Below are 25,095 nucleotides of genomic sequence, written 5' to 3'. Positions count from 1 at the left end.
TAGGTTAAGGATTGGGTTAGGCATTTCCCTTTTAGTGTAAGAGTCTATTTTTGAGTCTTTTATATAAGGTTGTAAGGAGGGCAAGTATTGGACACGAATTTTGATATTAATGAAAAGCTTTTTGCTGCTCTTCTTCTCCAATGAAGATTTTTGTGTTGTGTTTGATTAAGGTTGGTGGGATTGGTGTTTGATCCAATCAACACCTTGCGGTGTGAAGCCCGGATGGTTCTTTGAAGATTTCATTCAAGTTTTAGTTCAAGTTTTACAATCAAGCTAGCTCCTGCCAAGTAAATTCTGCAACTAAAGTAAGTTTGAATCATCCCCATCCCAACAATCTTCTTCTAACCTTCCATACACCCAAACCCTAAGTTTCCCACTTTCCCCCTTTTGTTTTCACTTTTTCCAAGGACCAAATTCTGCCCAGAGCAAACCACCCAGCCAAATCACACCAAACTTTGATCGAATTCTCCTCTCATACTAAGGAAAACTCAATCCAAGTGGTTCCTTCATCTGACCATCACAAACCCTAAATATCCATTTTTTCCTCTTTTTAAAAACCCAAAACCCTAACCTGCACCATGCTGCCGATTCATTCCAGCATACTTCCCTCCATTAAAACTTAACGTAAGCTTTACTGGAAGATTTCCTTCCACAACGTAGCATAACCCTACCGTCAAACCCAAGGTCCCACCAAACCTAACCCTAATTTCATAATTTTCACCTATTTTGACCTAGCCGAATTACCCAGTGCATAGCAGATCCTGGTTATTGGCTTCAAGTTGGTCCCCAACAAATCTAGGACTACATTAGAAAGCCAACCCCTGGGCGATTGTAGCATGCCCAGCCCGCTGTCAAATGTTGCTCGAAGGGAGAGAAACAAGAACTTGAAGGAGAAGGTGGCGGTAACTGTGTACAGGCTTCCTTGTTCTTCAAACGGCTTTCACAACCTCCATTCTTCTTCCATTAGGTCTTTTAGTTGATGAAAGAACTCCATTAGATCTTCTAAGTATGTTTTCTTACATAGTATAGCCTCTATTGGAACCCCCCCCTACTCTTATAGGGTTCCAAAGACAGGTACAAGCTTGGTAATACCAAGTTGGAAATATTGCATGGATCGATTCAGGAGAAGAGAGAATAAAGTACAAGCTGAGAAGAGAAGATGAGAGGAAGAAAAGAGAAGAGAAAAAAAAAAGTGTGAATTGTATGGGAGAGAGAATGGACTCCTCTCCCCTATTTTGATTTACTAACATGGTATTAGGAATTACATACACCTCCTTAGGGAAGTAAAAGTTAAAAAAGCAAAAATACAATATAATACAACAAGATAGTAAACTTATAAACCAGTGCCCAAAGTACCCTTATTACATAAACTCTAACAACCCAGGGAAACATTAGAAGATGCCAATGCAATATCAGTTTGTAATATGTTTTTCTTCTAAAAAGTAACTAGATTAAATGGCCCAATCAATTGAGTAGCCTCATAAAGGAAATCAGCACCCCAAGGGACATTCACTTTTGGAAGCTAAAAGATCAAAGAGGAAATATCCGGGGCAACATTTGAAGATCCCAATGCAATATCAGTATGTAAGATGCTTTTCTTCTTCTAATAAACTAGAAAAGTATAATTGTGCGAGGATTTGCCTTGTCAGCCCTAATCAATCTACCTTCGTTTCTGGCAGAAGTATTGCAGACAATATTATCCTTTGCTCGGAAATTGTGTGAGGATTTGCTCGTAAATCTCACTCGCCGGCAGCCCTTATGAAAATCGACCTCCACAAAGCTTTTGACTCCCTCCGTTGGGATTTCATCTGCGATGTGCTCTCCCAGATGGGCTCCCCCCCCTGCCTTCATCCGCTGGATTTTTGCCTGCATCTCCTCCCCCTCCTTCTCGGTTCTTGTTAATGGCTCCCCCGTCAGATTCTTTCAATCCAAAGTTGGCATCCGCCAAGGCTGCCCCCTCTCCCCTTCCTCTTCTCTCTAGCTTTGGAAGTCCTTTCTAGGAGTCTCCAAACCAAAACCGACCTTCACATCATCTCCCCCATCCCCAAATGCAAGCATCTTAACCTTACCCACCTGGCCTTTGCTGATGATCTGATGATATTCTCCAAGGCATCCCACTCCTCCATCTCGGGCATCATGTCTTCCCTTCACCTCTTTGAGACTCTCTCTAGTCTCTGCATCAACCTCCTCAAATCCAAAATCTTTCTTTCCGGCATCCCCGAGTCTGATAAAGAGGCCCTCCCGCGGCTGACTGGCTTCTCCATTGGAGCCCTCCCTATCAAATATTTGGGCTTGCCTCTTATCCCAGCTAGGCTCTCTAGTCACCACTGTACTCCCATGCTTGACAATATCCGCAAGAGGCTTCAGCTTTGGAAAGCCAAACTCCTATCCTATGCGGGCAGGCTTGAATGCATTAGATCGGTTCTCCAAGCTTCTTACATCTATTGGTGTGGTATTTATGGTATCCCTAAAGCCACCATTAAAGTTATGGAATGCCTTTTCTGTGCTTTTCTTTGGAAAGGGAAAGAAACTTCAAAGTTCCTCTACCCAATTAGTTGGAAGTCCATCTGCCTCCCCAAATCTGAAGGGGGCATGGGCATTCGTCGCATCTGTGACTCCAATATCGCGGGCGTCCTAAAGCTCATTTGAAAAATCTCCTCTAGATGTGACTCCATCTGGGTCAAGCGGGTCTACTTTCATCTTTTAAAACATGATTCCATTTGGGCTGTCCCCATCCCCTCCGACTCTTCCTGGGACTGGCGTAAGATCCTCCTCCTTCGCCCCCTTGCCCTCAGAGCTACCTCCTCCTCTATTGTCGATGGTTCCTCCACCTCTCCTTGGCTCGATCCCTGGCACCCTCTTGGGGTTCTTTACAATGTTTTTAATCCCAAGCAAATTTACTCTTCGGGCATCCCCAAAATCCACCCCCTCTCCTTCATCATCTCTCAAGGCTCTTGGTCCCCCCCTTCCCTCCATCCCACCATCCTATCCCAGATCTAGCCGTCCCTCCTCCCCGTCTCACGCGGATAAGGTCATTTGGCTTCCCTCTTCCAACAGCCTCTTTAGCTCTAGATCGGCCTGTAATTTTGTTAGGAACCTTAGCCCCTTTGTCCCCTGGCACAAGTTAGTCTGGTTCAAAGGCCACATCCCCCACCATAGCTTCACACCTGGAGAACCCTTAGCCTTTGCCTCCCAACCCAAGCCTTCCTTATCCATAGATACATCCCTGTCCCCCCTTCCTGCGTCTTCTGCTGGAATGGTGACGAGGATATTGCCCACCTCTTCTTTGACTGTCCATTTTCCTCCATCATCTGGAAAAAATCCCTCATTACCATTTGGCCCCGTTGCAGGACACCTCTAGCCTTTGATAGAGAATAGCCCTGGCTTGACATGACATTCTCCGGTAGCACCATCTGTGACATTGTTGGAAAGCTTGTATTTGGTTCCGCTACTTACCACATTTGGATGGAACGGAATCTTAGGAGATGGACCTCTAACTCTAGATCTTTTGATTTGATTTGGAAAGCCATCTCTTTCAATGTGTCCTCTAAGCTCAGCTTTATCCCTCATAGGTCCATTTTTGATACCCCAAGGAATAGGCATATTGTTGTATCTTAGGGTCTTGATATTTCTCTCTTGCAGCCTCCTACCTCTTCTTAGATAGTTTGAGGCTTGTTTTCTTTGGTCCCCCCCCTTTTTCCCCCTTTGTATTCCCCCCCCCTCCTAGAGTTTGGTAATAGATTTATTTATTCACCAAAAAAATAAACTAGAAAATTTTATTACGAGAAAAATGGAAAAGGAAAGAGAACAGCACAGCACGTAAACGATGAACTACAACAACAGTAGGACACAGCTTAATCAATTGGGTAGTCACTCAAATACCCCATTGATTTTGAATCGAAAAAAGTTTAAAAAATACAAATATTTGTTGAATGATCAAATAAGATCTTAAGGAAATGGAGGGACCCCTTGTCCTTGGCACAGAGTTGTTTGGTTTAAAGGGCACATCCCTCGTCACAGTCTCACCGCCTGGCGTGCCCTAGCGAACTGCCTGCCCACTCAGGCCTTCCTCATTCACCGCCATATGCAGGTCTCTTCCAGCTGCTGCCTCTGCTGGAACGGCATTGAAGATGCAAATCATCTGTTTTTCTCTTGCCCCTTTGCTTCTTCCATTTGGATCCGAGTTCTCTGGCATTGCGGGCCTAACCGCCGCAGCCCTCTCCCTCTCTACAGAGAATGGATCTGGTTAGGTATGACATTCGGAGGCAAGACGGTTTGTGATTCGGTAGGCAAGCTTGCTTTTTGTGCCGCTATCTCCCACATTTGGATGGAACGCAATCTTAGAAGATGGACGTCCAACTCCCGCTCTCTCGACAAGAATTGGAATGCCATCTTTTTTTTTATGTCTCTTCTAAAGCTAGTTCCCTCCCCCTCTCTAGTGTTGTGGACACCCCAAGGAATAGGCTCATTGTTGTTTGCTGGGGTCTTCCTCTTTCCATTTTGCGCCCTAGCTAGCCTATAGCTTCGGCTGTTTGCCTTCGGGCTTGTATATTCCTGCTTCTTTCTTCGTAATTTATATTATTATTCATCCAAAAAAAAAAAGATCTTAAGGAAATAAGAATAACAGGATAAAGTTTCAGTTTTTATTTATTTATTTATTTATTTTACATTTGTGTCCTAAATTATCTCAAAGTTTGACAAATTATGAAGCCTCTTCAAAACACAACTAAACAAGATAGTAGATTACACAAAATCTATGCTGAAAACATAACTGGAACCAATAAAAAGTTGGGGAAAGGAAATTAAATAAACCTGGAGAGCTAATATCCGATCTTCCACGGTATCTTTGACAGTTATCCGAGAAACAGTTACAGGCCGAGTCTGCCCAATTCTATGTGCTCTATCAACAGCCTGATCTTCAGTTGTTGGATTCCACCAGAGATCTAGCAGTATAACATGACAAGCAGCAACCATATTCAGACCAAGATTTCCTGCTTTTAGTGACATCAACATAACCGTCACCTGTAATAAAATATTCAAAGTCCACAACCAAATCAGGAAAGTTAAGTATAAAAGCCCTTCATAGTTATTTCCCAAACAATGCAGTAAGCCCTAGATGCGATACATGCACAGCAAACACAGGAAACAGCATGCAGATTGGTGGCAAATGCCAGGAAAATACAGAGGAAACCACCTAGAATTGCTTAGGAAATGCCTGCTTGCGCAATGCTCTCATCCCCATCAGTCTACCAGGTGTTTCCTATTATCAATGTTTTGTAAGCATTTCACATCCGACCTTTGGTGGTCCCTTATGGTTTCTGTTTTCCCAGATGATTACCTGAACCTGACATCCTCTCCAGCAAGCATTCAAAGGACAGCACGGCATTGCCAATTAATGGACTCATAGCAATAGATCAAGCAACAACTTATTGAATGAAGTCACGGTACCACCATGGAACTGAATGGTTTGATTCTCCTTTTTTCAAATAAATATAAACCTCCTGTGGTTTGCACAAAATTCCCATATTACCCACTTCAAAGCTGTGTTTGGTTGCTTCCCCAGAGGCTACAAGGAGAGAAGGTTGAGAAAAAATTGGATAATTCACGAATTTGGTTGGAGAATAAATGAAAAATGAGATCTTCAAACAGTGGAGAAAGTCATCCCAACTTTTTTTGTACACATTGGATAACGAAAAGGGTAAGGGAAATGAGGGGAGAAAATGAGAAGAGGGAGTCAAAAAAGTTCAAGGAAGTAACTGTAATATCTTTTCCTTTGACAACCAAACACCATAAAAAATTTTGAGAAATATTTTTTTTGTCCCTTTTCCTTTTCTGTGAAATCAACCAACCAAAACCCAAGTTTTAAACCCAAAAAAATTTAAGAAAAAATAGATAAAAACAATATCAACTATCACAGTTAAGATTTTCAACACTTTAGTGAGGTAGGAGCCAAACCTCTGGATCAGTGTTGAAATCTTTGACAGCCTTGTCTCTTGAAGGCAGGGACATTGTCCCATCAAGTCTTCTATACTGCATACAAGTGTCATTCAATGCACTCTGAAGTAAGTCCAGCATGCTAGTCCACTGGGAGAAAACAATAGCTTTTACACGTCCTTCTGTTCGAGGGCTTGAATGTACACATTGTACATCACTAGCATCAGAGAAACAACAGTCTGAGCCTGTTGCACCACAGCCCTGAGAACTTAATACTGAACTTGGGTTCTTTGACTTATTAAGAGACTGCAGAATTTCAATAGCAGCTCTAATTTTTGAAGAACTGTACACACTCTGTGGAGCCACAGATCTCTCAGCAACCTCCAAAGAATTGGAATTACCATCATTCTCATCAAAAATACAACTTCTTAGAGTAGCCCCAGAAAACACAATATCAGAACCTAGTGATTCTCTGCATTCATCTGCAGGACACTGATTGTCATCGCCTGTTAAATATTCAGATACACACTGATAGCAAAAGACGTGGCCACACATAGTAACAACAGCTTCTTCAGGTGGGACTGGGTCCTGTAAAGAATCAAGTACTAAAAGAATAAGAGAGCAAGTAACATGATCTGTAGCAAAAATTTTTTTCATAATGTGAGCTATCCAGCAAAATAACTCTATATACAAGATTAAGTTGTCAGAACAGTACACAGAGATGGTCAACAACAGAAAGAACTCACTTCTGGAGACTTGACATAAAAATCTTCATAGAAGAGAAACTAAGGTCTAGAAGTTATGGCACAAACCTATCAAAAAAAAAAAGTTAACAGAAGTCATTGTTGTTCATTATCTGATGGTATCAGCCTATTGTTATTTGCATTCAGAAACTTCTGATACAGCACTTGCTACAGGTGCTTGTGACCAGTAAGAAATAGCCAAAAAAAAAAAAAAAAACCCCACCCACAGAATAATGCAAACTTCCTCACTGGGAATTTCCTTCAAACGGGAGGCACAAGTTAGCCGTATGGTGTAGATGGTGAACAATTACAAGATTTGATGACGAGTCTTCTCTAACAGTGGAAGGTTTCAGGTCTGTGGAGTCATAATGTGCAACATGTCAAACTTTGAAATGGTCAGGACCTAAACCTGAATAGGTCCCACCTTAGAGAGTATGTGGACAATACCTCAGTATAATCAGGTGACTTTGACCCATCTGATCTAAGAATATTCGTTAAAACATTTTGAAACTATATATAAACATTCCTTCGTCATCCAAATCAATGATTAAGCTGAATATTTTCTACCAATCTGTCACACCCCGGCCCGGTTCATAAGGGCCAAGTGTGACTGGATGTCTCTGACATCCAACCAATCCCTAAGGATCGCAAGTGCAGTACCCTATTTACAACAATTATCACAATACAAAATTTAAACGCAGCGGAAGCAATTTAAATACTAGAGATTAAGGCAATAATAGAGAAGACTAATGATAATGCTTTTATATATAGAAGAGAAGTTTGAGTTACACTGACAATCTCACACAGTAACCCAAAACAAAAGATACAACATCTATATAAAGCTAAGTATACAAAAGTGTTTTATAAACAGAAGAGTGGGGAAATAGCCTGTTCTGTCAGGCACTTCAGGAGAATGCACAATCGTCACACGAGCACGAGACATCGTGCTCCACAAAGAGTGGAGTATCAACTCCATGAGCTGTAGGAGGGTCCTGAGCGGAAGAAGCTCCCACAGAAACAACCGCAACAGAAGAAGTAGTATCATCTGAAAAATAAGGATATCCACGGGGGTGAGCTCCATTGAGCCCAGTAAGGGAAACACACAAATATATGCAAATAGTCGATGATGAATGGCCTAAGGTAAACATGCTCCTAACATGGAAACTAGGTCTCATGGAGTATAAGTACTACTGTAATAGAATGATAGCCTCGGTCCCGGAAACACATAACCAGACGTTGGTCACCCGAGCGAAACCATTCTACTACAGTGGAGACCTGGCAGCTCAGGCATTATACATCTGACGCTAACAAACCCCCAGTGACTAACCCTACTGCTTGTTCCCATTCCTGTAATGTTCTTCGGATATGAGACAGTGAATGGCATTCCGGAATCATCCCTTCGGACCTACCACGGGTTATCCAACACCTCTCCCCTGTTGATAAGGGCCGTAGTTACTGGGTTTATGTCAGTCCTACCATATGCAGTCTAATATGATGGTATATGTTTCAATAAGAGTAATACAGTAAGCTGTCCAGTAACATCATCATAAACCAAGTAATTCCAAGAACAATAATATGTGCAATGCAATATGAAGATGCATCCTAAATCATCCATATCTAATGCAAAGAAATAAAAGCTAATAAACTATATGATTAGAGTTGTAAGAATGGTGCATGATATGGCATACTTAACAAAACAGAAATTAATTTCTTAAACACACCAAATTAAGGTCAAATTCCCTTACTTAAAGTTGGATGAGTATCCAAACTAAATTAGCATCCAATCCCACAATAATAACTTAAATACTTAATAAGCTGGCTTTACAGTCCTATATAACCATTAAACAGTATGTATTAGTTATAGTAGAAAACCTAGGTCAATACCCTAAACAACCAGACCCAACAAATCACAGCAGGGGGCAGCCGAATGCAAACACTAAACCAGCCGGACGTCCGCCATAGTGCCTGCAACTCTATCCGGCTGCCAGTTCAGAATTGGGGGTTTGGCTGAATTTGCACGGATCTTCACATGCATGGCTCAATTAGATGGGAAAGTGTACAATTAAGGTGGGTATAGTGAATTGGGTCATTTAAACCCAAAAACAGGTTCCAATTTGGGGATTTATCCAACATTATTACTAGGCTGCCTGGGTTGGTTGAATTGAGTTGTAAACTCAATGAAATGGAGGAGGAAAGGAATTACACCTAAGACAGAACTGAAATTAAGTAACCTACCAGGAATCAGTATAGAGAAGCTAATGGCAGCCCCAATTCCAAGCTTTAAGTGTGATCTTCAAGTTCCAAGCACCCAATTGGACAGCAATGTCAAAGCCCTAGGTCCCCTTCTCTCTTCTTCTTTCTCTCCTCTTCTCCTTTGCTGAAATCGGTTTTGGTGTCTTAGTTTGGTAAAAAATGAAAAGTAAGGATGAGAAATCCTTATATAGGAAACCTCTACTGAGGCATGTTTGGTTTAGTTGGGTAAAAATAAGTTTTGGGAATGTGTTTCTAAAATCTGATTTTAAATAGAAATATTTAGCTAATTAGTTATAACTAAGTCATATAGGTGATGTCATATGACATAAGCGGGAACCCAGCTGGGGTAGACTATGGGCAGTTGGATTCCGCATTGGGAATGTGGGTCCCACAAAAGGAAATGACCATTCTGCCCCTATATACTATTTAAATAAAAATTACCATACATAAACATACAAGAAGGGTTTCTCACCTACAAGCCAGTCAAGAATAGAGTGAGGTTTTGCAGGCTATCAATCCAGTATGCCAAGCTAATGTGTTGTCTTCCGCTAGACATCTCAGACTCATTAGAGACTACTAAGTTAGTTGGCTGATCAGAATGCCTTTATAGGCAAGTCACGAGATTGGTCTGAATTTTCAACCAAGGCAGCCCTCAACATAGAGGCTAGCATGGGCATTGAACCAGAACCTGAAATCACACAGGTTCCAAAAGTTCAAATTTATAGCGGGTTTCACACAATCAATGGGTCATGATGGACTTAACATCAAGTTTTGCCGAGTTATTTATTCTTCATAATTGTCCCATCAAGAGTTCACTTTTTACTCTAGATCAGGATAAGTTACATGGGGGTTTATGTCTATAAAAAGAGTTGAAAGGAATGGAAGGGATCAATGTGAGGGAAGGTAAGGAGAGAGAAGAGGAGAGGAAAGGATCCGAGGAGGAAGAAGAAGAAAGTACATATGGTAGCCTAGGGAGGCATAGTTATCAAGGCGGGAAGGCGACCATGGCATTTTAGAGGGTCAAAAAACAAGGCTACACTGCCATGGCGGCAAGGCATCCACCTAGGCGACCAAGGTGCCTGGATGCCATGGCGTCGCCTTGATAACTTGGTAGGGAGGTAAAAGGTAAAAACACAACCCAAGATAATAACAAAGTACCCTTATTACATAAACTCTAACACTCCCCCCCTCATACATTTCTAGCTTGCACAGAAGGGTACTACACTGGTGAGAGATGAGCCCTATGGTGAAGATATCTGCCAACTAGTCGCTTGTCTTCACAAAAGGAGTGCAAATTTATCCAGAGTCAATTTTCTCCTTAATACCACCTCAATATTCTTTGTCTCGTCATGTTACACGGGATTCTAAGCTATACTTATAGCAACCTTGTTATCACAATCGAGCTACATAGGTCTCTCAGTATCAAACTACAACTCTTGGACCAACCTTCTCAACCAGAGGAGTTTACATACTCCATAAGCCATGGTTCTAAATTCTGCCTTTGTACGTGATGCAGCCACAACAGGCTGTTTTTTGCTCCTCCATGTGACCAAGTTATCATCCACAAATGTGCAATAGCCTGATGTTGACCTTCTATCAGAAACAGAGCCTACCCAATCAGTATCAGTATAGCTTTCAATCCTCAAAAGGTTGTGTCTTGTGTATAACAGTCCTTTTCCTGGGGTAGACTTCAAGTAACTGAGGATGAGCTACACAGCATCCAAATGCTTACACTTGGGAGCATGTCAGCATGCATAAACTGACTCACTACCTCAACAACATAAGTGATATTTGGACGACTCAGAGAGATATAGACCAGCTTTTCCATTAATCTCTGGTTGATGTAGATAGGACATTAGAGGGCTTATTTTAATGGAAATAAGCCTTGGGTTGGGTTATACATGTGTTGGGTTTTTATTCCCATGTGTTTTCTTTGTAATGGGCCAATTTAATGGGCCTAAAATATGGGTAGAAAGTAGGAAAACGGGATTTACTTCAAAAATTTAGTTACAGTCCTGTTTTGAGCCTGTTTTCTTTATTATTGCACTTTCTTAGTCAATTTAGGATACCTTATTAGTTAAGGATTGGGTTAGGCCTTTCCTTTTTAGTGTCTAAGTCTATTTTTGAGTTTTCTATATTAGTTTGTAAGGGAGGCCAGCATTGTACACGAATTTGATTAATGAACTATTGGCTTGAGCCTTTGTGAAAATCCTAAGATAGGATGGGTGAGATGCCCAGGCTGAGATAGCCAACCCCACCTTACAGTTAAGATTTATGAATAGGTAAATACAAGAAGTAGGGAAAGAGAAAGGTGAAGAAGAAGAGGAAGAGAGAATAAGAGAAGAAAGTTTGGAAAGAATACGATTGTGTGTTGAGAGATATCTCAACACACATATTAACTTCAATAGTAACTTCTGGAATTACACTGACCTCCCTAGGGAGGTAAATGGAAATAAATAAAGAAAAAGGAAAAAAACAACTTAAGTCATATCTTATAACAAGACAGTGACAGAACTACCCTTATACAAAAATATTAACAACTCTAACACTCCCCCTCAAGCTGGAGAATAAATGTCATACATTCCCAGCTTGCTCAATAGGCTACTAAATAGACTAGCAACAAGACCCTTGGTGAAAACATCTTCTATTTGATCACCTGTCTTCACAAAAGGAGTACAAATGCAACCAGAATCATGGACCGAGAACTCGCGAGAACTCGTCGAGATTCTCGATTTTTTGAATTTCCGAGTCGAGATAGCCAGCGAGTGATAAAAGTTCAATATCTCGCCGAGATCTCGGTTCATATCGGCTTTCGGTTGAGATAGCCATTGAGTAAAGAAAAATTCAATAACTTGCCAAGATCTCAGCGAGATCTCGGGTCATGGGCATGGTTTCAGGTCTCGGGTCTATGTTTTACCCATTTAACTTAACATATAGGAGGCCATCTCGACAGAACTCGCTAATCTCGGCGAGTTTTGTCAAGAGGCCTCTTTATCTCTCTCTTCTACACTTCTTCTCTCAAATCCTCTCTTCTACTCTTCATTTTTTCCATGGATTGAAAGCTTTGGAAGGTGATTTTGCTGCCAAACTGAAGATTGAAGCTCACTTTTGCAAGATTGATCAAGTTTTTGAAGGATTTTTGAAAGGTAAGCCATTTTCCCTAAATCTATTTTTTTCAAAAGAAATTGATGAAACCTTGGTAGATTCATGTGATTTTAAGTTGTTACACAACTTTGGCCGATCTATCACTTGATGGAGTCCGATTTTTTTTCCAGTTATTAAATTTTTTTATTATAATTTCTGAAAAAAAAAGACTTTTTTCAAAAAAGAAATTGAAAAAAATAGGATAAATACTTATTATTTGGATGTGATTTCCATATATGTTAGACAAGTTTGGATGCTCTACAGCCTCATGGAGTCATTTTTTTTTTTTCACCCATTAAAAAAAATATTTTATTTTTCAGATTTAATAATAATATTATTAAAATGTTTAAAAAATATATAAAATTAAGGAAAAATACCTGTTTTTGTTGAAAAATTATGCACAACATATGTACAAAATGTCCAACTTCAAATGGTGTCAAACACATCATTATGCTATAATATTTTATACTTTAAGGTATAACTATTTTTAATAAAAATTGTAAATATTATTTTTAATTAAGAAATAAATACTAGGGTTAGAAAATAAATAAGAGATAGGTATTTGATTGTTCTAGTAGCTTCAGATTATGTTTAATAGTTATGAATACAATACTTTAAGTGTTTAATACTTTACTTTAAGTCTGTAATAGTTACTAATACATGTTTTTTTATGTAACAGTGTAAAAAATAAGATATTTCTTACACAATGGAGGATATAGCATGGCTACATGTAGTCCCGATGTCCGAGGACAAAAAGAAGTCAAAGTGTAACTACTGTGGAAAGATTCTAAATTCTGGAGGAGCAACTAGGTTAAAGCAACATTTGTCTGGTACAGGCAAGGATGTTGCCGCATGCCGAAATGTTCCGAGCCAAGTGAAACTGGCTATGACACAAAACTTGAGAGGAGTACGAACAAAGAAAGCTGAGAGGGAAAGACAACAAATAGCTTTTGATGAGGCAGTTCTAGAAAGGCCTGGTGTAGAGATCCGTGGAGTAGGAGATGATACTGAATATAAGCCTACACCTGGTGAGTTCGAATCAGAGGCTGAATGGAGGATTTACCAGCAGACTTTGGCAGAGTAGACAAAGTTTTCATTTTGAGAATATGAGAGCATATAAGCAAGTAAGAGGAGGTGGTGGATCTGGCTCAGCTGCACCAGTGCAAGAAGATGAGAGGAGGAGAAGCACTGGCACAAGAGATATCCCATGGCCCCAAGCCCGACCACGAGCACGTTCCCCAGATCCCATTTTTGAGCAGGATCCATCTACCTTTAGGCAACAAGATGCCTACCAGCCAACCATCCCGCAAGTGCTTGGTGGTAAACAAGAGGAAGCACGGAAAGCCTTCAGAAAGTTCATGCTATACAATGGCATTCCAGCTAATGTAGCACAAGGAACATACTATAATGCATTCCTTGACGCTGCAGGGAGGGCTGGCCCAGGATGGAAGGGGCCTTCACCATATGAGTTATATAATGTATATTTGCCTTAAGAGGTAGAGGAGCTGAAAGAGTACATAGAGGGTCTAAAGCCAAGGTGGGACACATATGGGGTTACTCTTATGGCTGATGGTTGGACTGGACCTACTAGACAGTCCATTATAAATTTCATGGTGAGTTGTAATGGGAAGACTGTATTCTTGAAGTCTGTTGATGCATCAAAGCATGTAAAGGATGCATCATACTTGTATAAGCTACTGAAGCAAGTGGTGGAGGAAGATATAGGCGCAAAGAACGTTATCCAAATTGTGACGGATAACGGTTTTAATTTTAAGAAGGCTGGAGAGAAATTGATGAACAAGAAGAGTAAGAGGATCCGCCTCTTTTAGACTCCATATGCAGCACATTCCATTGGTTTAATGCTAAAGGACATGGGGAAAAAAGCTTTGGTGGCTGGTGTGGTCAATAGGGCAAGGCAAGTGACCAACTTTGTGTATAACCATGGTTATGCTTTAGCCGTGATGAGGGAAAAATGCAAGGGGGATTTAGTGAGGCCTGGTGTCACTTGATTTGCTACCAATTACATTGCATTGAAGAGCTTTCCGACGAAGGTGATAGGTCTGAGGTCTATGTTTGCAAGTGAACAGTGGTTTGGTTAGCAAGGTTCTAGGACAGAAGAAGGGAAGGCAGCATAACAAACCATTGCAAGTGATTAATTTTGGAAGGACTTGCATAAAGTTGTTGCCATATTAGAGCTAGTGGTGACAGTACTAAGGATGGTTGACACAGAGAAGAAGCCTACCTTGCCCCACATATATGCTGCCCTAGAGAAGATGAAGGAAATGGTCTGAGCTGCATTACCCCGAAGTGCTCGGTCATACATTAACATCATTGATGAGCGGTGGGAGAAGCACTTGAGTCATCCATTGCATAAAGTTGGTGAGTTTAACACTTCAACATACTTTACACTTTATATGAGTTTTTACATTTACATATTCAAAACTCAAAAGTATTAAGTCACTAACAAGTTATATTTGTGGTTTCCCCTTTACTAGCATACTATTTGAATCCAAAGTACCAGTACTCGCATAATCTTGGGCTAAACAGATTTGTTAGTGGCAGTTCAAACTGTTATTGAGAAGTTGGAGCCCAATGCCAAGACACAAGCTGACTGCAATGATGAGGTGAGAGTATAGGACTTTAGTAGTAAGTAAAAGAATGTAATTACTAAATAGAAAATACTAATGCCTCTAACAATGTTTGAAATTTAAAATGAAAATATATCAAATTCTTCAGAGAGGCCTCAGCAAGTTTCAGTCAAAAGCTGCAGTGGAGGGTAGACAAAAGTCAGACCCTGGTAGGTGGCAATGTGACATGACATTACATTTATGAATTATAATTTTATCCCTTTAGAATGCACATATTCTTAATATTCTATGTTTATAATGCAGCTGACTGGTGAGTGCTTTATGGTACAAGTTCACCCAACTTGAGGAAGTTAGCAGTCAAAGTGCTCTCACAAACTTGTTCATCCTCTGGGTGTGAGCGCAACTAGAGTACATTCGCATTGATACACTTAAAGAGGCGGAACAGATTGGGTAGTCAACGACTGGAGCAGCTGGTGTATGTGCATTATAATATGAGACTAAGAATGAGGCACATACGTGAAGAATTTGAGACCAATGACAAAGATCCCATCGAACTAGCCAACATATTCCAAGAGGACTCTATTCCAGTGGGTGAGGGATTGTGGTGCACCAAAGATGGATGAGCCTGGAGGTAGGCCCGACTCCACCATTGCGTCCGTAACCGGTACAGATGTTGACGACTATATGTCGCAAGAGGGGCGTACACATTCAGAGTCACCGAGACCTTTTGAGGCTGCAACAGGAACTGCTCCTGATGATGATGATGATGATGATGATGGTGATGATGGTGATGGTGATGGTGATGACCCTGCTGGTGGTAGTGGTGGTGGTGGTGGTGCTGGCATGCAGAGTGGTGGTTATTATGATGATCGTTAAGAGGGGATGCGCGAGCAATACCAGCATGAAGTGGGAACGCAGGAGGACCTTGTGCGTTTCACAGGTGAGTCTCAATTTACACATGCCACACAAGATCAAGACCATGGTGGCCACAGAAAAACGTACAAGAGAAGGACGGGTCGCAAACACAACCAACCTCAGCATGATGACACGAGTATGAACACCATGCTAGCAAGTTTTGGAAGCATGAGTATGGATACTGGTAGTGAGCATCAGTCGTGGCATTCATCTCAGCCTCATCATCACTATGATTATGGCCAGGAGAGCATCGGATCTGAATATAGTGCCTATAGTCAGTTTGGCCAGTCAACACATGCTCCACTAAAAAAGGCAAATCCAAAAAGAAAGATAAGAAAGAGAAAGAGAAGAAAGAGAAAAGTAGAAATTCGTCTGTCTCTTTCTCTGGGACCCACTCCTCTCTCTCGCCCAACTCTTCTCTTAATCTATCTGGGTCGGATACCCGCTTACCTGACCCAGTTTCCAATTCTAATTGTTTCACTTCTCCTTCGTCCCTACCCGCTTCTCCTCCTGCCAGTATCCCTTGCAACTCCCCTGTTCCTTTGATCTCTGCAAACTGTAATCCCCCTGCCTCCTCTTATAACAGAAGGCACCACAGCTCCTCTGCTTCTCGTAGCGCCTTTGTCTTGTCCCGGCTTTTTGGGACTGAGTTGCAATCTTCAAATCTTCCTCAATGAATCTTGGCATTATGTGGAATACTCGGGGTCTCAATTCCCTTTGTAAACACGCTGCTGTTCGTTCCCATATCCGCCAACTTCAAGCTACTTTTTGCTGCTTGCTCGAGACCCATGTCAGAGAGCCAAATGCTGCTAGAATCTCCAACTCCATTGCCCCCGGCTGGTCTTTCTTATCCAATTATTCTCACCACCCTGATGGTCGTATATGGGTGCTTTGGGATCCCAGTAAAATCAAAATCTCCTTGGTCTCCTCTTCAGCCCAATTCATCTACCTAAACTTCTCGGATTGTTTAAACCAATTTTCCTTCTTCTTCACTGTTACTTATGCTTTCAATTGTCCTGTGCTGAGGCAGTCGCTTTGGTCTGATCTTCGTAACCTTGCTGGCCCCATAGACTCTCTCCCCTGGGGTATTGATGGTGATTTTAATGTCATCAGATTTGGGTTCGAAAAACAGGGAGGTGACCACTTGGACCTTGATTCAATGGCTGATTTCAATGAATGCATCGATGACTTGGGTTTGGATGATCTCCGATGGACAGGTCCCCTTTTCTCCTAGAGCAATAAAAGCGCTGGTCTTTCTAGAATAGCCTGCAAATTGGATCGGGTTTTAGTTAATGAAACTTGGCTGTCCTCCTTTCCATCCTCCTTTGCCAATTTTGACTCCCCTGGTATATCTGATCACAGCCCCATAGCTTTATCCATTCAACCTTATAACTCCTTTAGTCCAAAACCATTTAAATACTTTGACATGTGGTCCACCCACCCCTCTTTTCTGACTACTGTCAAGGATGCTTGGGACAAACCTGTCCAAGCTTTCTCCTCCCCCCTCTTAGCTTTGGCAAGAAAGCTTAGGAATGTGAAATCTGCCCTCAAAGTCTGGAATTCTAGCACATTTGGCAATGTCTCTCAAAATGTAAAGGACTGCAAGGAAAAGCTTGCAAATATTCAGCTGCAGATTCAATTGGACAATCTCAATACCCAATTGGCTGTCGAAGAAAAAGCTGCTGCTCTTGAATTAACTCTACTCCTCAACCAAGAAGAAACTTTCCTGAAGCAAAAGTCTAGGATCAAGTGGCTAGATCTAGGGGATTCTAATTCAACCTACTTCCATCGATCCTTGAAATCTAGAACCAACTACAACTCCATTCTTCAGTTGGATGCTCTTGATGGTTCTCCAATTACTAATGTGAATGACATCAAAGATATGGCTGTGAACTACTTCAAGAATCTCTTCTCGGGTCCATTGGATGAGGCTGATCAAATCCCTGATAATGTGCTCAACAAGTTCATCCCAAATGAGCTCATTCAGTCTTTTAGTGCCATTCCCAATGAGGAGAAAATTATTGCCCTATCAAGCTGAATCGGGCACCTGGGCCAGATGGATTCAGTATGGGGTTCTTCTTAGCAGCTTGGGATATCATTAAGGATGACCTCATCAAAGCAATCAGAAGCTTTTTCTTCAACCCCAGTCAGATCTCCGAGGTGAACCACACTTTTCTTTGCCTCATTCCTAAGAAGGAGGGAGCCTCTGTGATGACTGATTTCAGGCCCATTGCCCTTTGCAACCTGATTTACAAGTTCATAGCTAAGATCCTTGCTTCCAGGCTCAAGACTGTGGTGGATCTTCTAGTCAGTGAAAACCAATCTGCCTTTATCCCGGGTAGAAGTATTTGTGACAATATCCTCCTGTGCAATGAGATTATCAGAGGCTTTGAAAGGAAAAACCATTCCCCGGCTGCTCTTATGAAGATTGACATCCACAAAGCCTTCGACTCTCTGAGATGGGATTTTATAGCCAAAGTCTTGATCAAAATGAGGCTTCCTTCAGTATTCATTCATTGGATTCATTGCTGTATCTCCACTCCCAGGTTCTCTGTGCTTGTTAATGGCAGCCCAGCAAGCTACTTTGGCTCTACTGTAGGTGTGCGTCAAGGCTGCCCTCTTTCCCCCTACCTTTTCACTTTAGCTTTGGAAATCCTATCCAGGGAAATTCAGTTATGTACAGATCAGCACCTCATCTCCCCTATTCCCAAATGCAAAGCCCTCAAGCTTTCTCAGTTGAATTCGCTGATGATCTCTCATGATCTTCTCCAAGGCCTCCATCACCTCTTTTGAGTCTATCATGAACTGTATGCTGCACTTTCAAGCTTTATTGGGGCTTCACATCAACCCCCTCAAGTCTCTTCTCTTCCTAGCCGGGGTTCCTGATGATGTAAAGGCTGCTTTGAAGGGTATATGTGGCTTCAGTATTGGTCAGCTTCCTACGAAATATTTGGGCCTTCCTTTGATCCCGGCAAGATTATCGGCTCATCACTACACTCCTATGCTGGATCTTATCAGGAAACGTCTTCAACATTGGAAAGGCAAACTTCTCTCTTATGCAGGTCGCTTGGTGCTTGTCAAATCTGTTCTCCAAGCCTCCTATATCTACTGGTTTGGTATCTACGGGTTGCCTCAGTCCATCATTAAGTCTTTGGAGCCCCTCATGACTTCTTTCTTTTGGAAAGGCTCTGATGCTATAAGATTCCTCCAGCCTATTAGTTGGAACTCAGTTTGTCATCCATTAGTGGAAGGAGGCTTGGGTATCAGAAGGATAAAAGATGTGAATTCAGCTGGCATTATCAAATTATAATGGAAGATTGTGTCAAAGGCTAAAAGTATTTGGGTGGACTAGATATATTCGGGCCTTCTCCGTTCGGACTCTATTTGGACTGTCCACATAGCTTCGGATGCTTCTTGGACCTGGCGCAAAATTCTTGATAATAGATCATTGGTTCTTGGATCTATCCAATCTCACATTGGTAATGGGAACTCCACCCTGCTCTGGTTAGATCACTGGCATCCTTTGGGTATTCTGCTTCACCAGGTCAGCCCTAGAATGATCTATGACTCCGGGCTGCCTAGATGTGCCTTGGTGGTTGATATTCTTAATGCCGATGGTTGGGATCTGCCTGATTCCTCTAACCCTGCTCTTACTTCTATCTGGACTTTACTGCCATCTATTTCCAGAAGACCTTTCACTAGGGACGATTGTGTCTCTTGGCTGCCAAGCACTTTAGGAAAGTTCAGCACTATATCGGCTTGGGATCTTGTTAGAACTAGCCTCCTGCTTGTTCCTTGGAGGAAACTTGTCTGGTACAAGCACCACATCCTTCAGCATAGCTTCACGGTCTGGAGAGTCTTCTCCAACTGCCTCCCAATGCAAGCTTTCCTCAGACACCGCCACATCATGGTCTCTCCCAATTGTGGTCTTTGTTGGAATGGGATTGAAGATGCAAATCATCTTTTCTTTGACTGCTCCTTCGCCCTCTCTATCTGGAAGGGCATCCTCTCCAAATGCTGGCCGAGAAACAGGAGGATCCTTCCTTTTTACCGAGAACGGATTTAGGTTGATATGACCTTTGGTGGTTCTACTCTTTGTGATGTGATTGGGAGAATGGATTTCTCTACGGCCATCAACCACATTTGGATGGAGCACAATCTTCGGAAATGGACCTCCAAATCTAGATCTTCCAACCAGATTTGGGATTCCATCTCCTTCGAAATCAATTCTAAACTTAGTTTAGTTGCTCCCTCTACTTGTATTGACATCCCAAGGAACAGACTCATTGTTGTATCCTGGGGCCTTTCATCTATCTCCCTTATTCCAGCGGGCTACCCTGTTTGAGCCTCTGCTGCTGGTTCTTATTTTCCTCCCTCCTATTTAAGGGTTGTTCTTCTTTTAGTAATGAAATTTTTATTCACCCAAAAAAAAAAAAACACGAGTATGACTATCAAAGCACTGGGTCTGGCATTGGGCCCACATTCCCAGTTCCATACATGCCTCAATATGACAGTAGCAGAAGCAGTAGATCTCACACTTCATGGCAACCGTCTCACGCCACATGGCAACAACTATACCCTAGGATAGGGGCCTTGCCATATGTGGATGACAACTCTTATATGACTGCTGTGGATAACTATATGCAACAATGGAGCAACAATATGTCATGGGAAGACTATGTGGGACAAGTGAGGAATGAATATGTGATTCAATCTCATTTTATGTGATGAGAGTTGTAACTTGTAACATTGTTAAACTTAAGCAATTTGATGTATCACTTTAACATTTGTAATGCTTATTAAGTTGTTTTACTATTAATTGAATGTTTTGCTAGCTTTCTATTACTAAATTATGTCATTAATGTATATAGTATGGTATTTTAGTACGTCGTCGCCTACCAACTTAGGGTCCGATGTAAAAGTCCTATTTGGACTTTGTTTTTGCAAAATCTAATAATGCCGTTGTGTTTAAATGGCCTAAAATAGGCTGAATACCAACTTTCAGACCCAAAAGAGGTCTAAAACCCACCGAGATGGGGTTCCGAGTCAAAAAAATAAAATTACAAAAACTCGCTGAGAACTCGGCGAGATCTCGACTCGACTCGGTTTTTGGCTGGGCCGAGATGGCTCCGAGACCCGAGTTTTCGAACCTTCACCAGAATCCAGCTTCTCTTTGATGAAGTGTCGATCAACCTCAATATGTTTGGTTCGATCGTGTTGAACAGGATTATGGGCAATACTTATAGCAGCCTTCTTGTCACAATAAAGTCTCATTGGGCCTTTAGTGTCAAAGCCCAAGTCTTGAAATAGTCTCTTCAGCCATATAAGTTCACATACTCCATGAGCCATGGCTCTAAACTCTGCCTCGCACTGGATCTAGCTACAACTGGTTGCTTCTTACTCCTCCAGGTAACAAGGTTACCAACCACAAAAGTGCAGTACCCAGAAGTAGATCTCCTATCAGAGACTGAACCAGCCCAATCAGCATCTGTGTAACCCTCAATCTGCAAATGGTCATGCTTGGCAAATAGAAGACCCTTTCCTGGACAGGATTTCAAGTACCTAATGATACGACACACTGCATCCAGATGTCCGCTCCTAGGAGCATGCATGAATTGACTCACTACCCTAACTGCATAAGTGATGTCTGGTCGAGTCAAGGAGAGATAGATTAGTTTCCCCTCCCAACTAATCTTTGATACTTGCTTGCATCTATGAGAGGAGAGCCACATTCATCCCCAAGCTTATGATTCGGATCAATGGGGGAAGTTGCTGGCTTGCACCCATCATGCCTGTCTCTTTCAGAAGGTCCAAGACAAATTTCCTCTGACAGATATTGATTCCTTTCCTTGATCTAGCAACCTCAATACCCAAGAAATATTTCAGGAGTCCAAGGTCTTGATCTCAAACTGTTTAGCCAGATAAGACTTTAATATGTTTATCTCAGCCACATCGTTCCCAGTTACCACAATGTCATCAACGTAGACAATGAGAGTTGTAACTGTACCATTATCTCTCCTGATAAATAAGGTGTGGTCAGCTTGACTCTGATAATACCCATTCTTCAGGATGGCTTGTCTAAATCTCTCAAACTAGGCCTTAGGAGATTGTTTGAGGCCATAGAGAGCTTTCTTCAAGAGACACACTTTCCCTTCAGCCGAGGAACACTTGAAACTAGGTGGAGGCTGCATGTATACTTCTTCTGATACATTGGCCAATCTTTGTTGGCAGCTACTGAAAGAAGAACCCTGATTGAGTTATGCTTGGCTACGGGGGCAAAAGTTTCCTGGTAGTCAATACTATACACCTGACTATACCCTTTTGTAACCAGCCTAGCTTGTATCTTTCCACTGTACCATCGGATCTATACTTGATTGTATAAACCCATCTGCATCCCACTGGAGTTCTCCCCCTAGGAAGATCAACAAGTGTCCAAGTATTGTTTTTTTCCAGAGCCAACATTTCCTCAGACATTGCTTGCATCCATTTTGGATCGGATAGAGCCTCTATGACATTTTTGGGAATAAAAGAAGACTCAAGGGCAGTGGAAAAGGCAATACCTGTAGGAGAAATAGAGTCATAGGAAACAAACTGGGCTATAGGGTTAGTACATGCTCTCTTCCCCTTTCTCATAGCAATGGGAAGATCTAATTCAGAGGGAGAAGTATTACCTGACTCAGGAGGATGAGACTGCGGATGTGGATCCAAAGAGGGATTTTCGCAGGGTTCCGTTCCCTTCATCACATACCATGGTTGCTTTCCTCTTTTCTTCAACAAGCATTCACCTCTTGTCAATACATGATCTTTGAATCTTGTTCCCTTGTATTCTTTTTCCATGCTAGCATCACCACCACTACTAGCATCAATATCAACAACAACGTCCTCCACTTCTTTGTACTTTCCAATATCAAATAGGAATGGGGAAGTAGAGGTAGGTAAGGGAGATAGAAAAGGAATAACATCAGCATCATGTTCATTGCTAGTATTCTCCCCCTGAACAGGATGTTGAGTAGAAGAAAAGTAAGGAATAGACTCAAAGAAGGTGACATCTTTGGAGAGAAGTCGCCTTAGGGAAGGGGGATGGTAGTACTTATAGCCTTTGGTTGAATCAGAGTAGCCCAAGAAGATGCACTTAAGAGCTTTGGGATCAAGCTTGGTGCGGGCTGATTTGTTGACATGAACATATCAAACACAACCAAAGACTTTTGGAGGCAAGGAGAAGACTGAGGATTGAGGAGAAAGAAGAGCCAGGGGAGATTTGGAGCCAAGGAGTGGAGATGGCATCCGATTAATGAAAAAGGCAGCGGTTAGAAGTGCATCAGACCAAAAAGTCTTAGGCACATGCATACCAAAGAGGAGACCCCTAGTTATTTCCAACAAGTGGCGGTTTTTTCGCTCAGCCACCCCATTTTGTTGAGGGGTGTCCACACACACTAGTTGATGGATGATACCGTTATCAGTAAAGAACTGTTGGAGCCCCCCATACATGTACTCACCCCCCTTATCAGACCTAACAATTTGGATCCGAGTACCAAATTGAGTACTGATAAGTTGATAAAAGTCTTTAAAAGCAACACAAACATCACTCTTTTGTTTCAACAAAACAGTCCAAGTAGACCTAGAATAGTCATCCATGAATGAAACAAAGTAACGAAAACCAGACACAGAAGTAGTAGGGGAAGGGCCCCAAACATCAGAATGAACAATAGAAAAAGGAACAGTGGATCTATTACCATGATAAGGATAAGATGTTCGACAATGTTTAGCAAAAATACATGATTCACATTGAAAAACATGAGAAGAAGGAAAAACAGTAAACAAATGAGGTAACTGTCTCCTCATAACAACAAAAGATGGATGACCCAAGCGTTGGTGCCAAAGCATTACAGATTCCAAAGTACTACGGTCACTCTGACCACAAACATAAGCTGCAGCAGTAGGTGGCTCCGGTAACCGTGGTTCAAGATGATATAGTCCTCCTTTCTCAGTCCCACTGCCAATAACCCTCTTTGTCTCCAAATCCTGAAAAAGGCAATACGAAGGGAAGAAGGTGACACAACAATTTAAGGATTTGGTTAGGTGACTTACAGATAATAGGTTAGTAGCAAAATCAGGGACATGAAGGACAGACTCAAGGGAAATAGACGGGGTAACTCTCACATTATCCTTACCAGAGACAGAGGAAAGGGAACCATCAGCAACCCTTACCTTGTCCCGGCCTGAGCAAATGGAATAGGAGTCATAATACTGTAACATACCAGTCATGTGGTCAGAGGCACCTGAGTCAATAATCCAAGTGGGAGCAGTGGATGGGGCAGACGAGACCTGTAAAGCTGGCCCTCTAAAGGCAGTACCTGTGGGAGACCCTCCAAGGTGAGACATAAGCCAGTGGAGGGCTGCAATGTCATCCTGTGAAAGGGAATCAGAACTAGGCTGGGAGATAGATGGCGCAGGCTCAGATGTGACAGAGTGTGCTCTAGCTCCCCCTCGCTTGCCACCATGGGCACCAGAAGAACCACCACACATACCAGGGGGCTGTCCATGAAGATCCCAACACCTGTCCTTGGTGTGACCCAGTTTTCCACAGTGATCACATTTAAATCTCTCACGGTAATCTCCACGAGTTGGCCCTTGGTCTTTCCCCCCACTTTTCCAGTCTTTGTGGGAACTAGAGACAAGAGAAGATCTCTCAGTAGATGGCACAATGTCCATAGTTGTTCTCCTGGTTTCTTCACTTTGTAAGTAACTGCAAACTTCATCCAAGGATGGAAAAGGGAGCCTCCCTAAAATCTGCAGATGAATGGGCTCATACTCTGGATTGAGACCACCAAGAAGAGAAAAAATCCGCTCAATTTCCTGATTCTTGTAAACTTTGGCATCATTTTCAGAGTTTGACAGCCGAAGATACCTATAGTGATCATATTCTTGCCACAGGCCGATAACAGTGTTGTAGTAGTCAGATATGCTCCTATCACCCTGCTTCATATTGATGACCTTTTGGTGAATTTGGTACACTTTTGCATAGTCACCAACTCGATCAAAGGTCCTGGCAACACTATCCCACATCTCCTTGGCAGTATCCTTGTCCATAAATCTCCTACTGATCTCAGGTTTCATGGAGAAAACCAACCAAGTCATAACTGTGGAGTTCTCAGTCTCCCACTTCAGATATCCTGGATCAGTAGTGGCAGGCTCCGTAACAGAACCAGTGATATACCCCAACATTCCCCTACTTCTAAGGAACATCTTCACAGAACGAAACCAGTCCAAGTAGTTGGTATTGTCCAACTTTACAACAGAGATTTGGGTGTTGGAGTGATCGAAAGAAACCATAGTTGGAGAAGCACTACTTGGCTTGCAAGTAGGTGGTCCAGTGACCTCAGAATCATTCCCAGTCATGGTGGGTGTGGTTCCAAACAAATGCTCAACACAGCAGAATGGTGACTTGCACAACTAACAAATGGGGAGAAAAAAAAAAAAATTTGTACCCAATCACAAGGAAACAGCCAAGTAAACAG

General features: G+C 42.0%; 1 protein-coding gene across 1 annotated transcript in view; it reads right to left on the bottom strand.

The window, feature by feature from the left end:
- The window catches only part of LOC122664344 (helicase-like transcription factor CHR28), a 126,586-nt gene that overhangs the window by 28,764 nt on the left and 72,727 nt on the right, over positions 1 to 25,095 (bottom strand). Inside the window, exons 9-10 of the mRNA XM_043860120.1 lie at positions 5,956 to 6,522; positions 4,813 to 5,022 (exon numbers count right to left, since the gene is read on the bottom strand). Coding sequence (XP_043716055.1) covers positions 4,813 to 5,022; positions 5,956 to 6,522 — 777 coding nt within the window. The remainder of the gene's footprint in view (positions 1 to 4,812; positions 5,023 to 5,955; positions 6,523 to 25,095) is intronic.

Source organism: Telopea speciosissima, chromosome 6 (assembly GCF_018873765.1).
Source record: "Telopea speciosissima isolate NSW1024214 ecotype Mountain lineage chromosome 6, Tspe_v1, whole genome shotgun sequence".
NCBI lineage: Eukaryota > Viridiplantae > Streptophyta > Magnoliopsida > Proteales > Proteaceae > Telopea > Telopea speciosissima.
The sequence above is the reverse complement of the archived record's forward strand: the minus strand, read 5'-3'. Positions and strand labels throughout refer to the sequence as shown.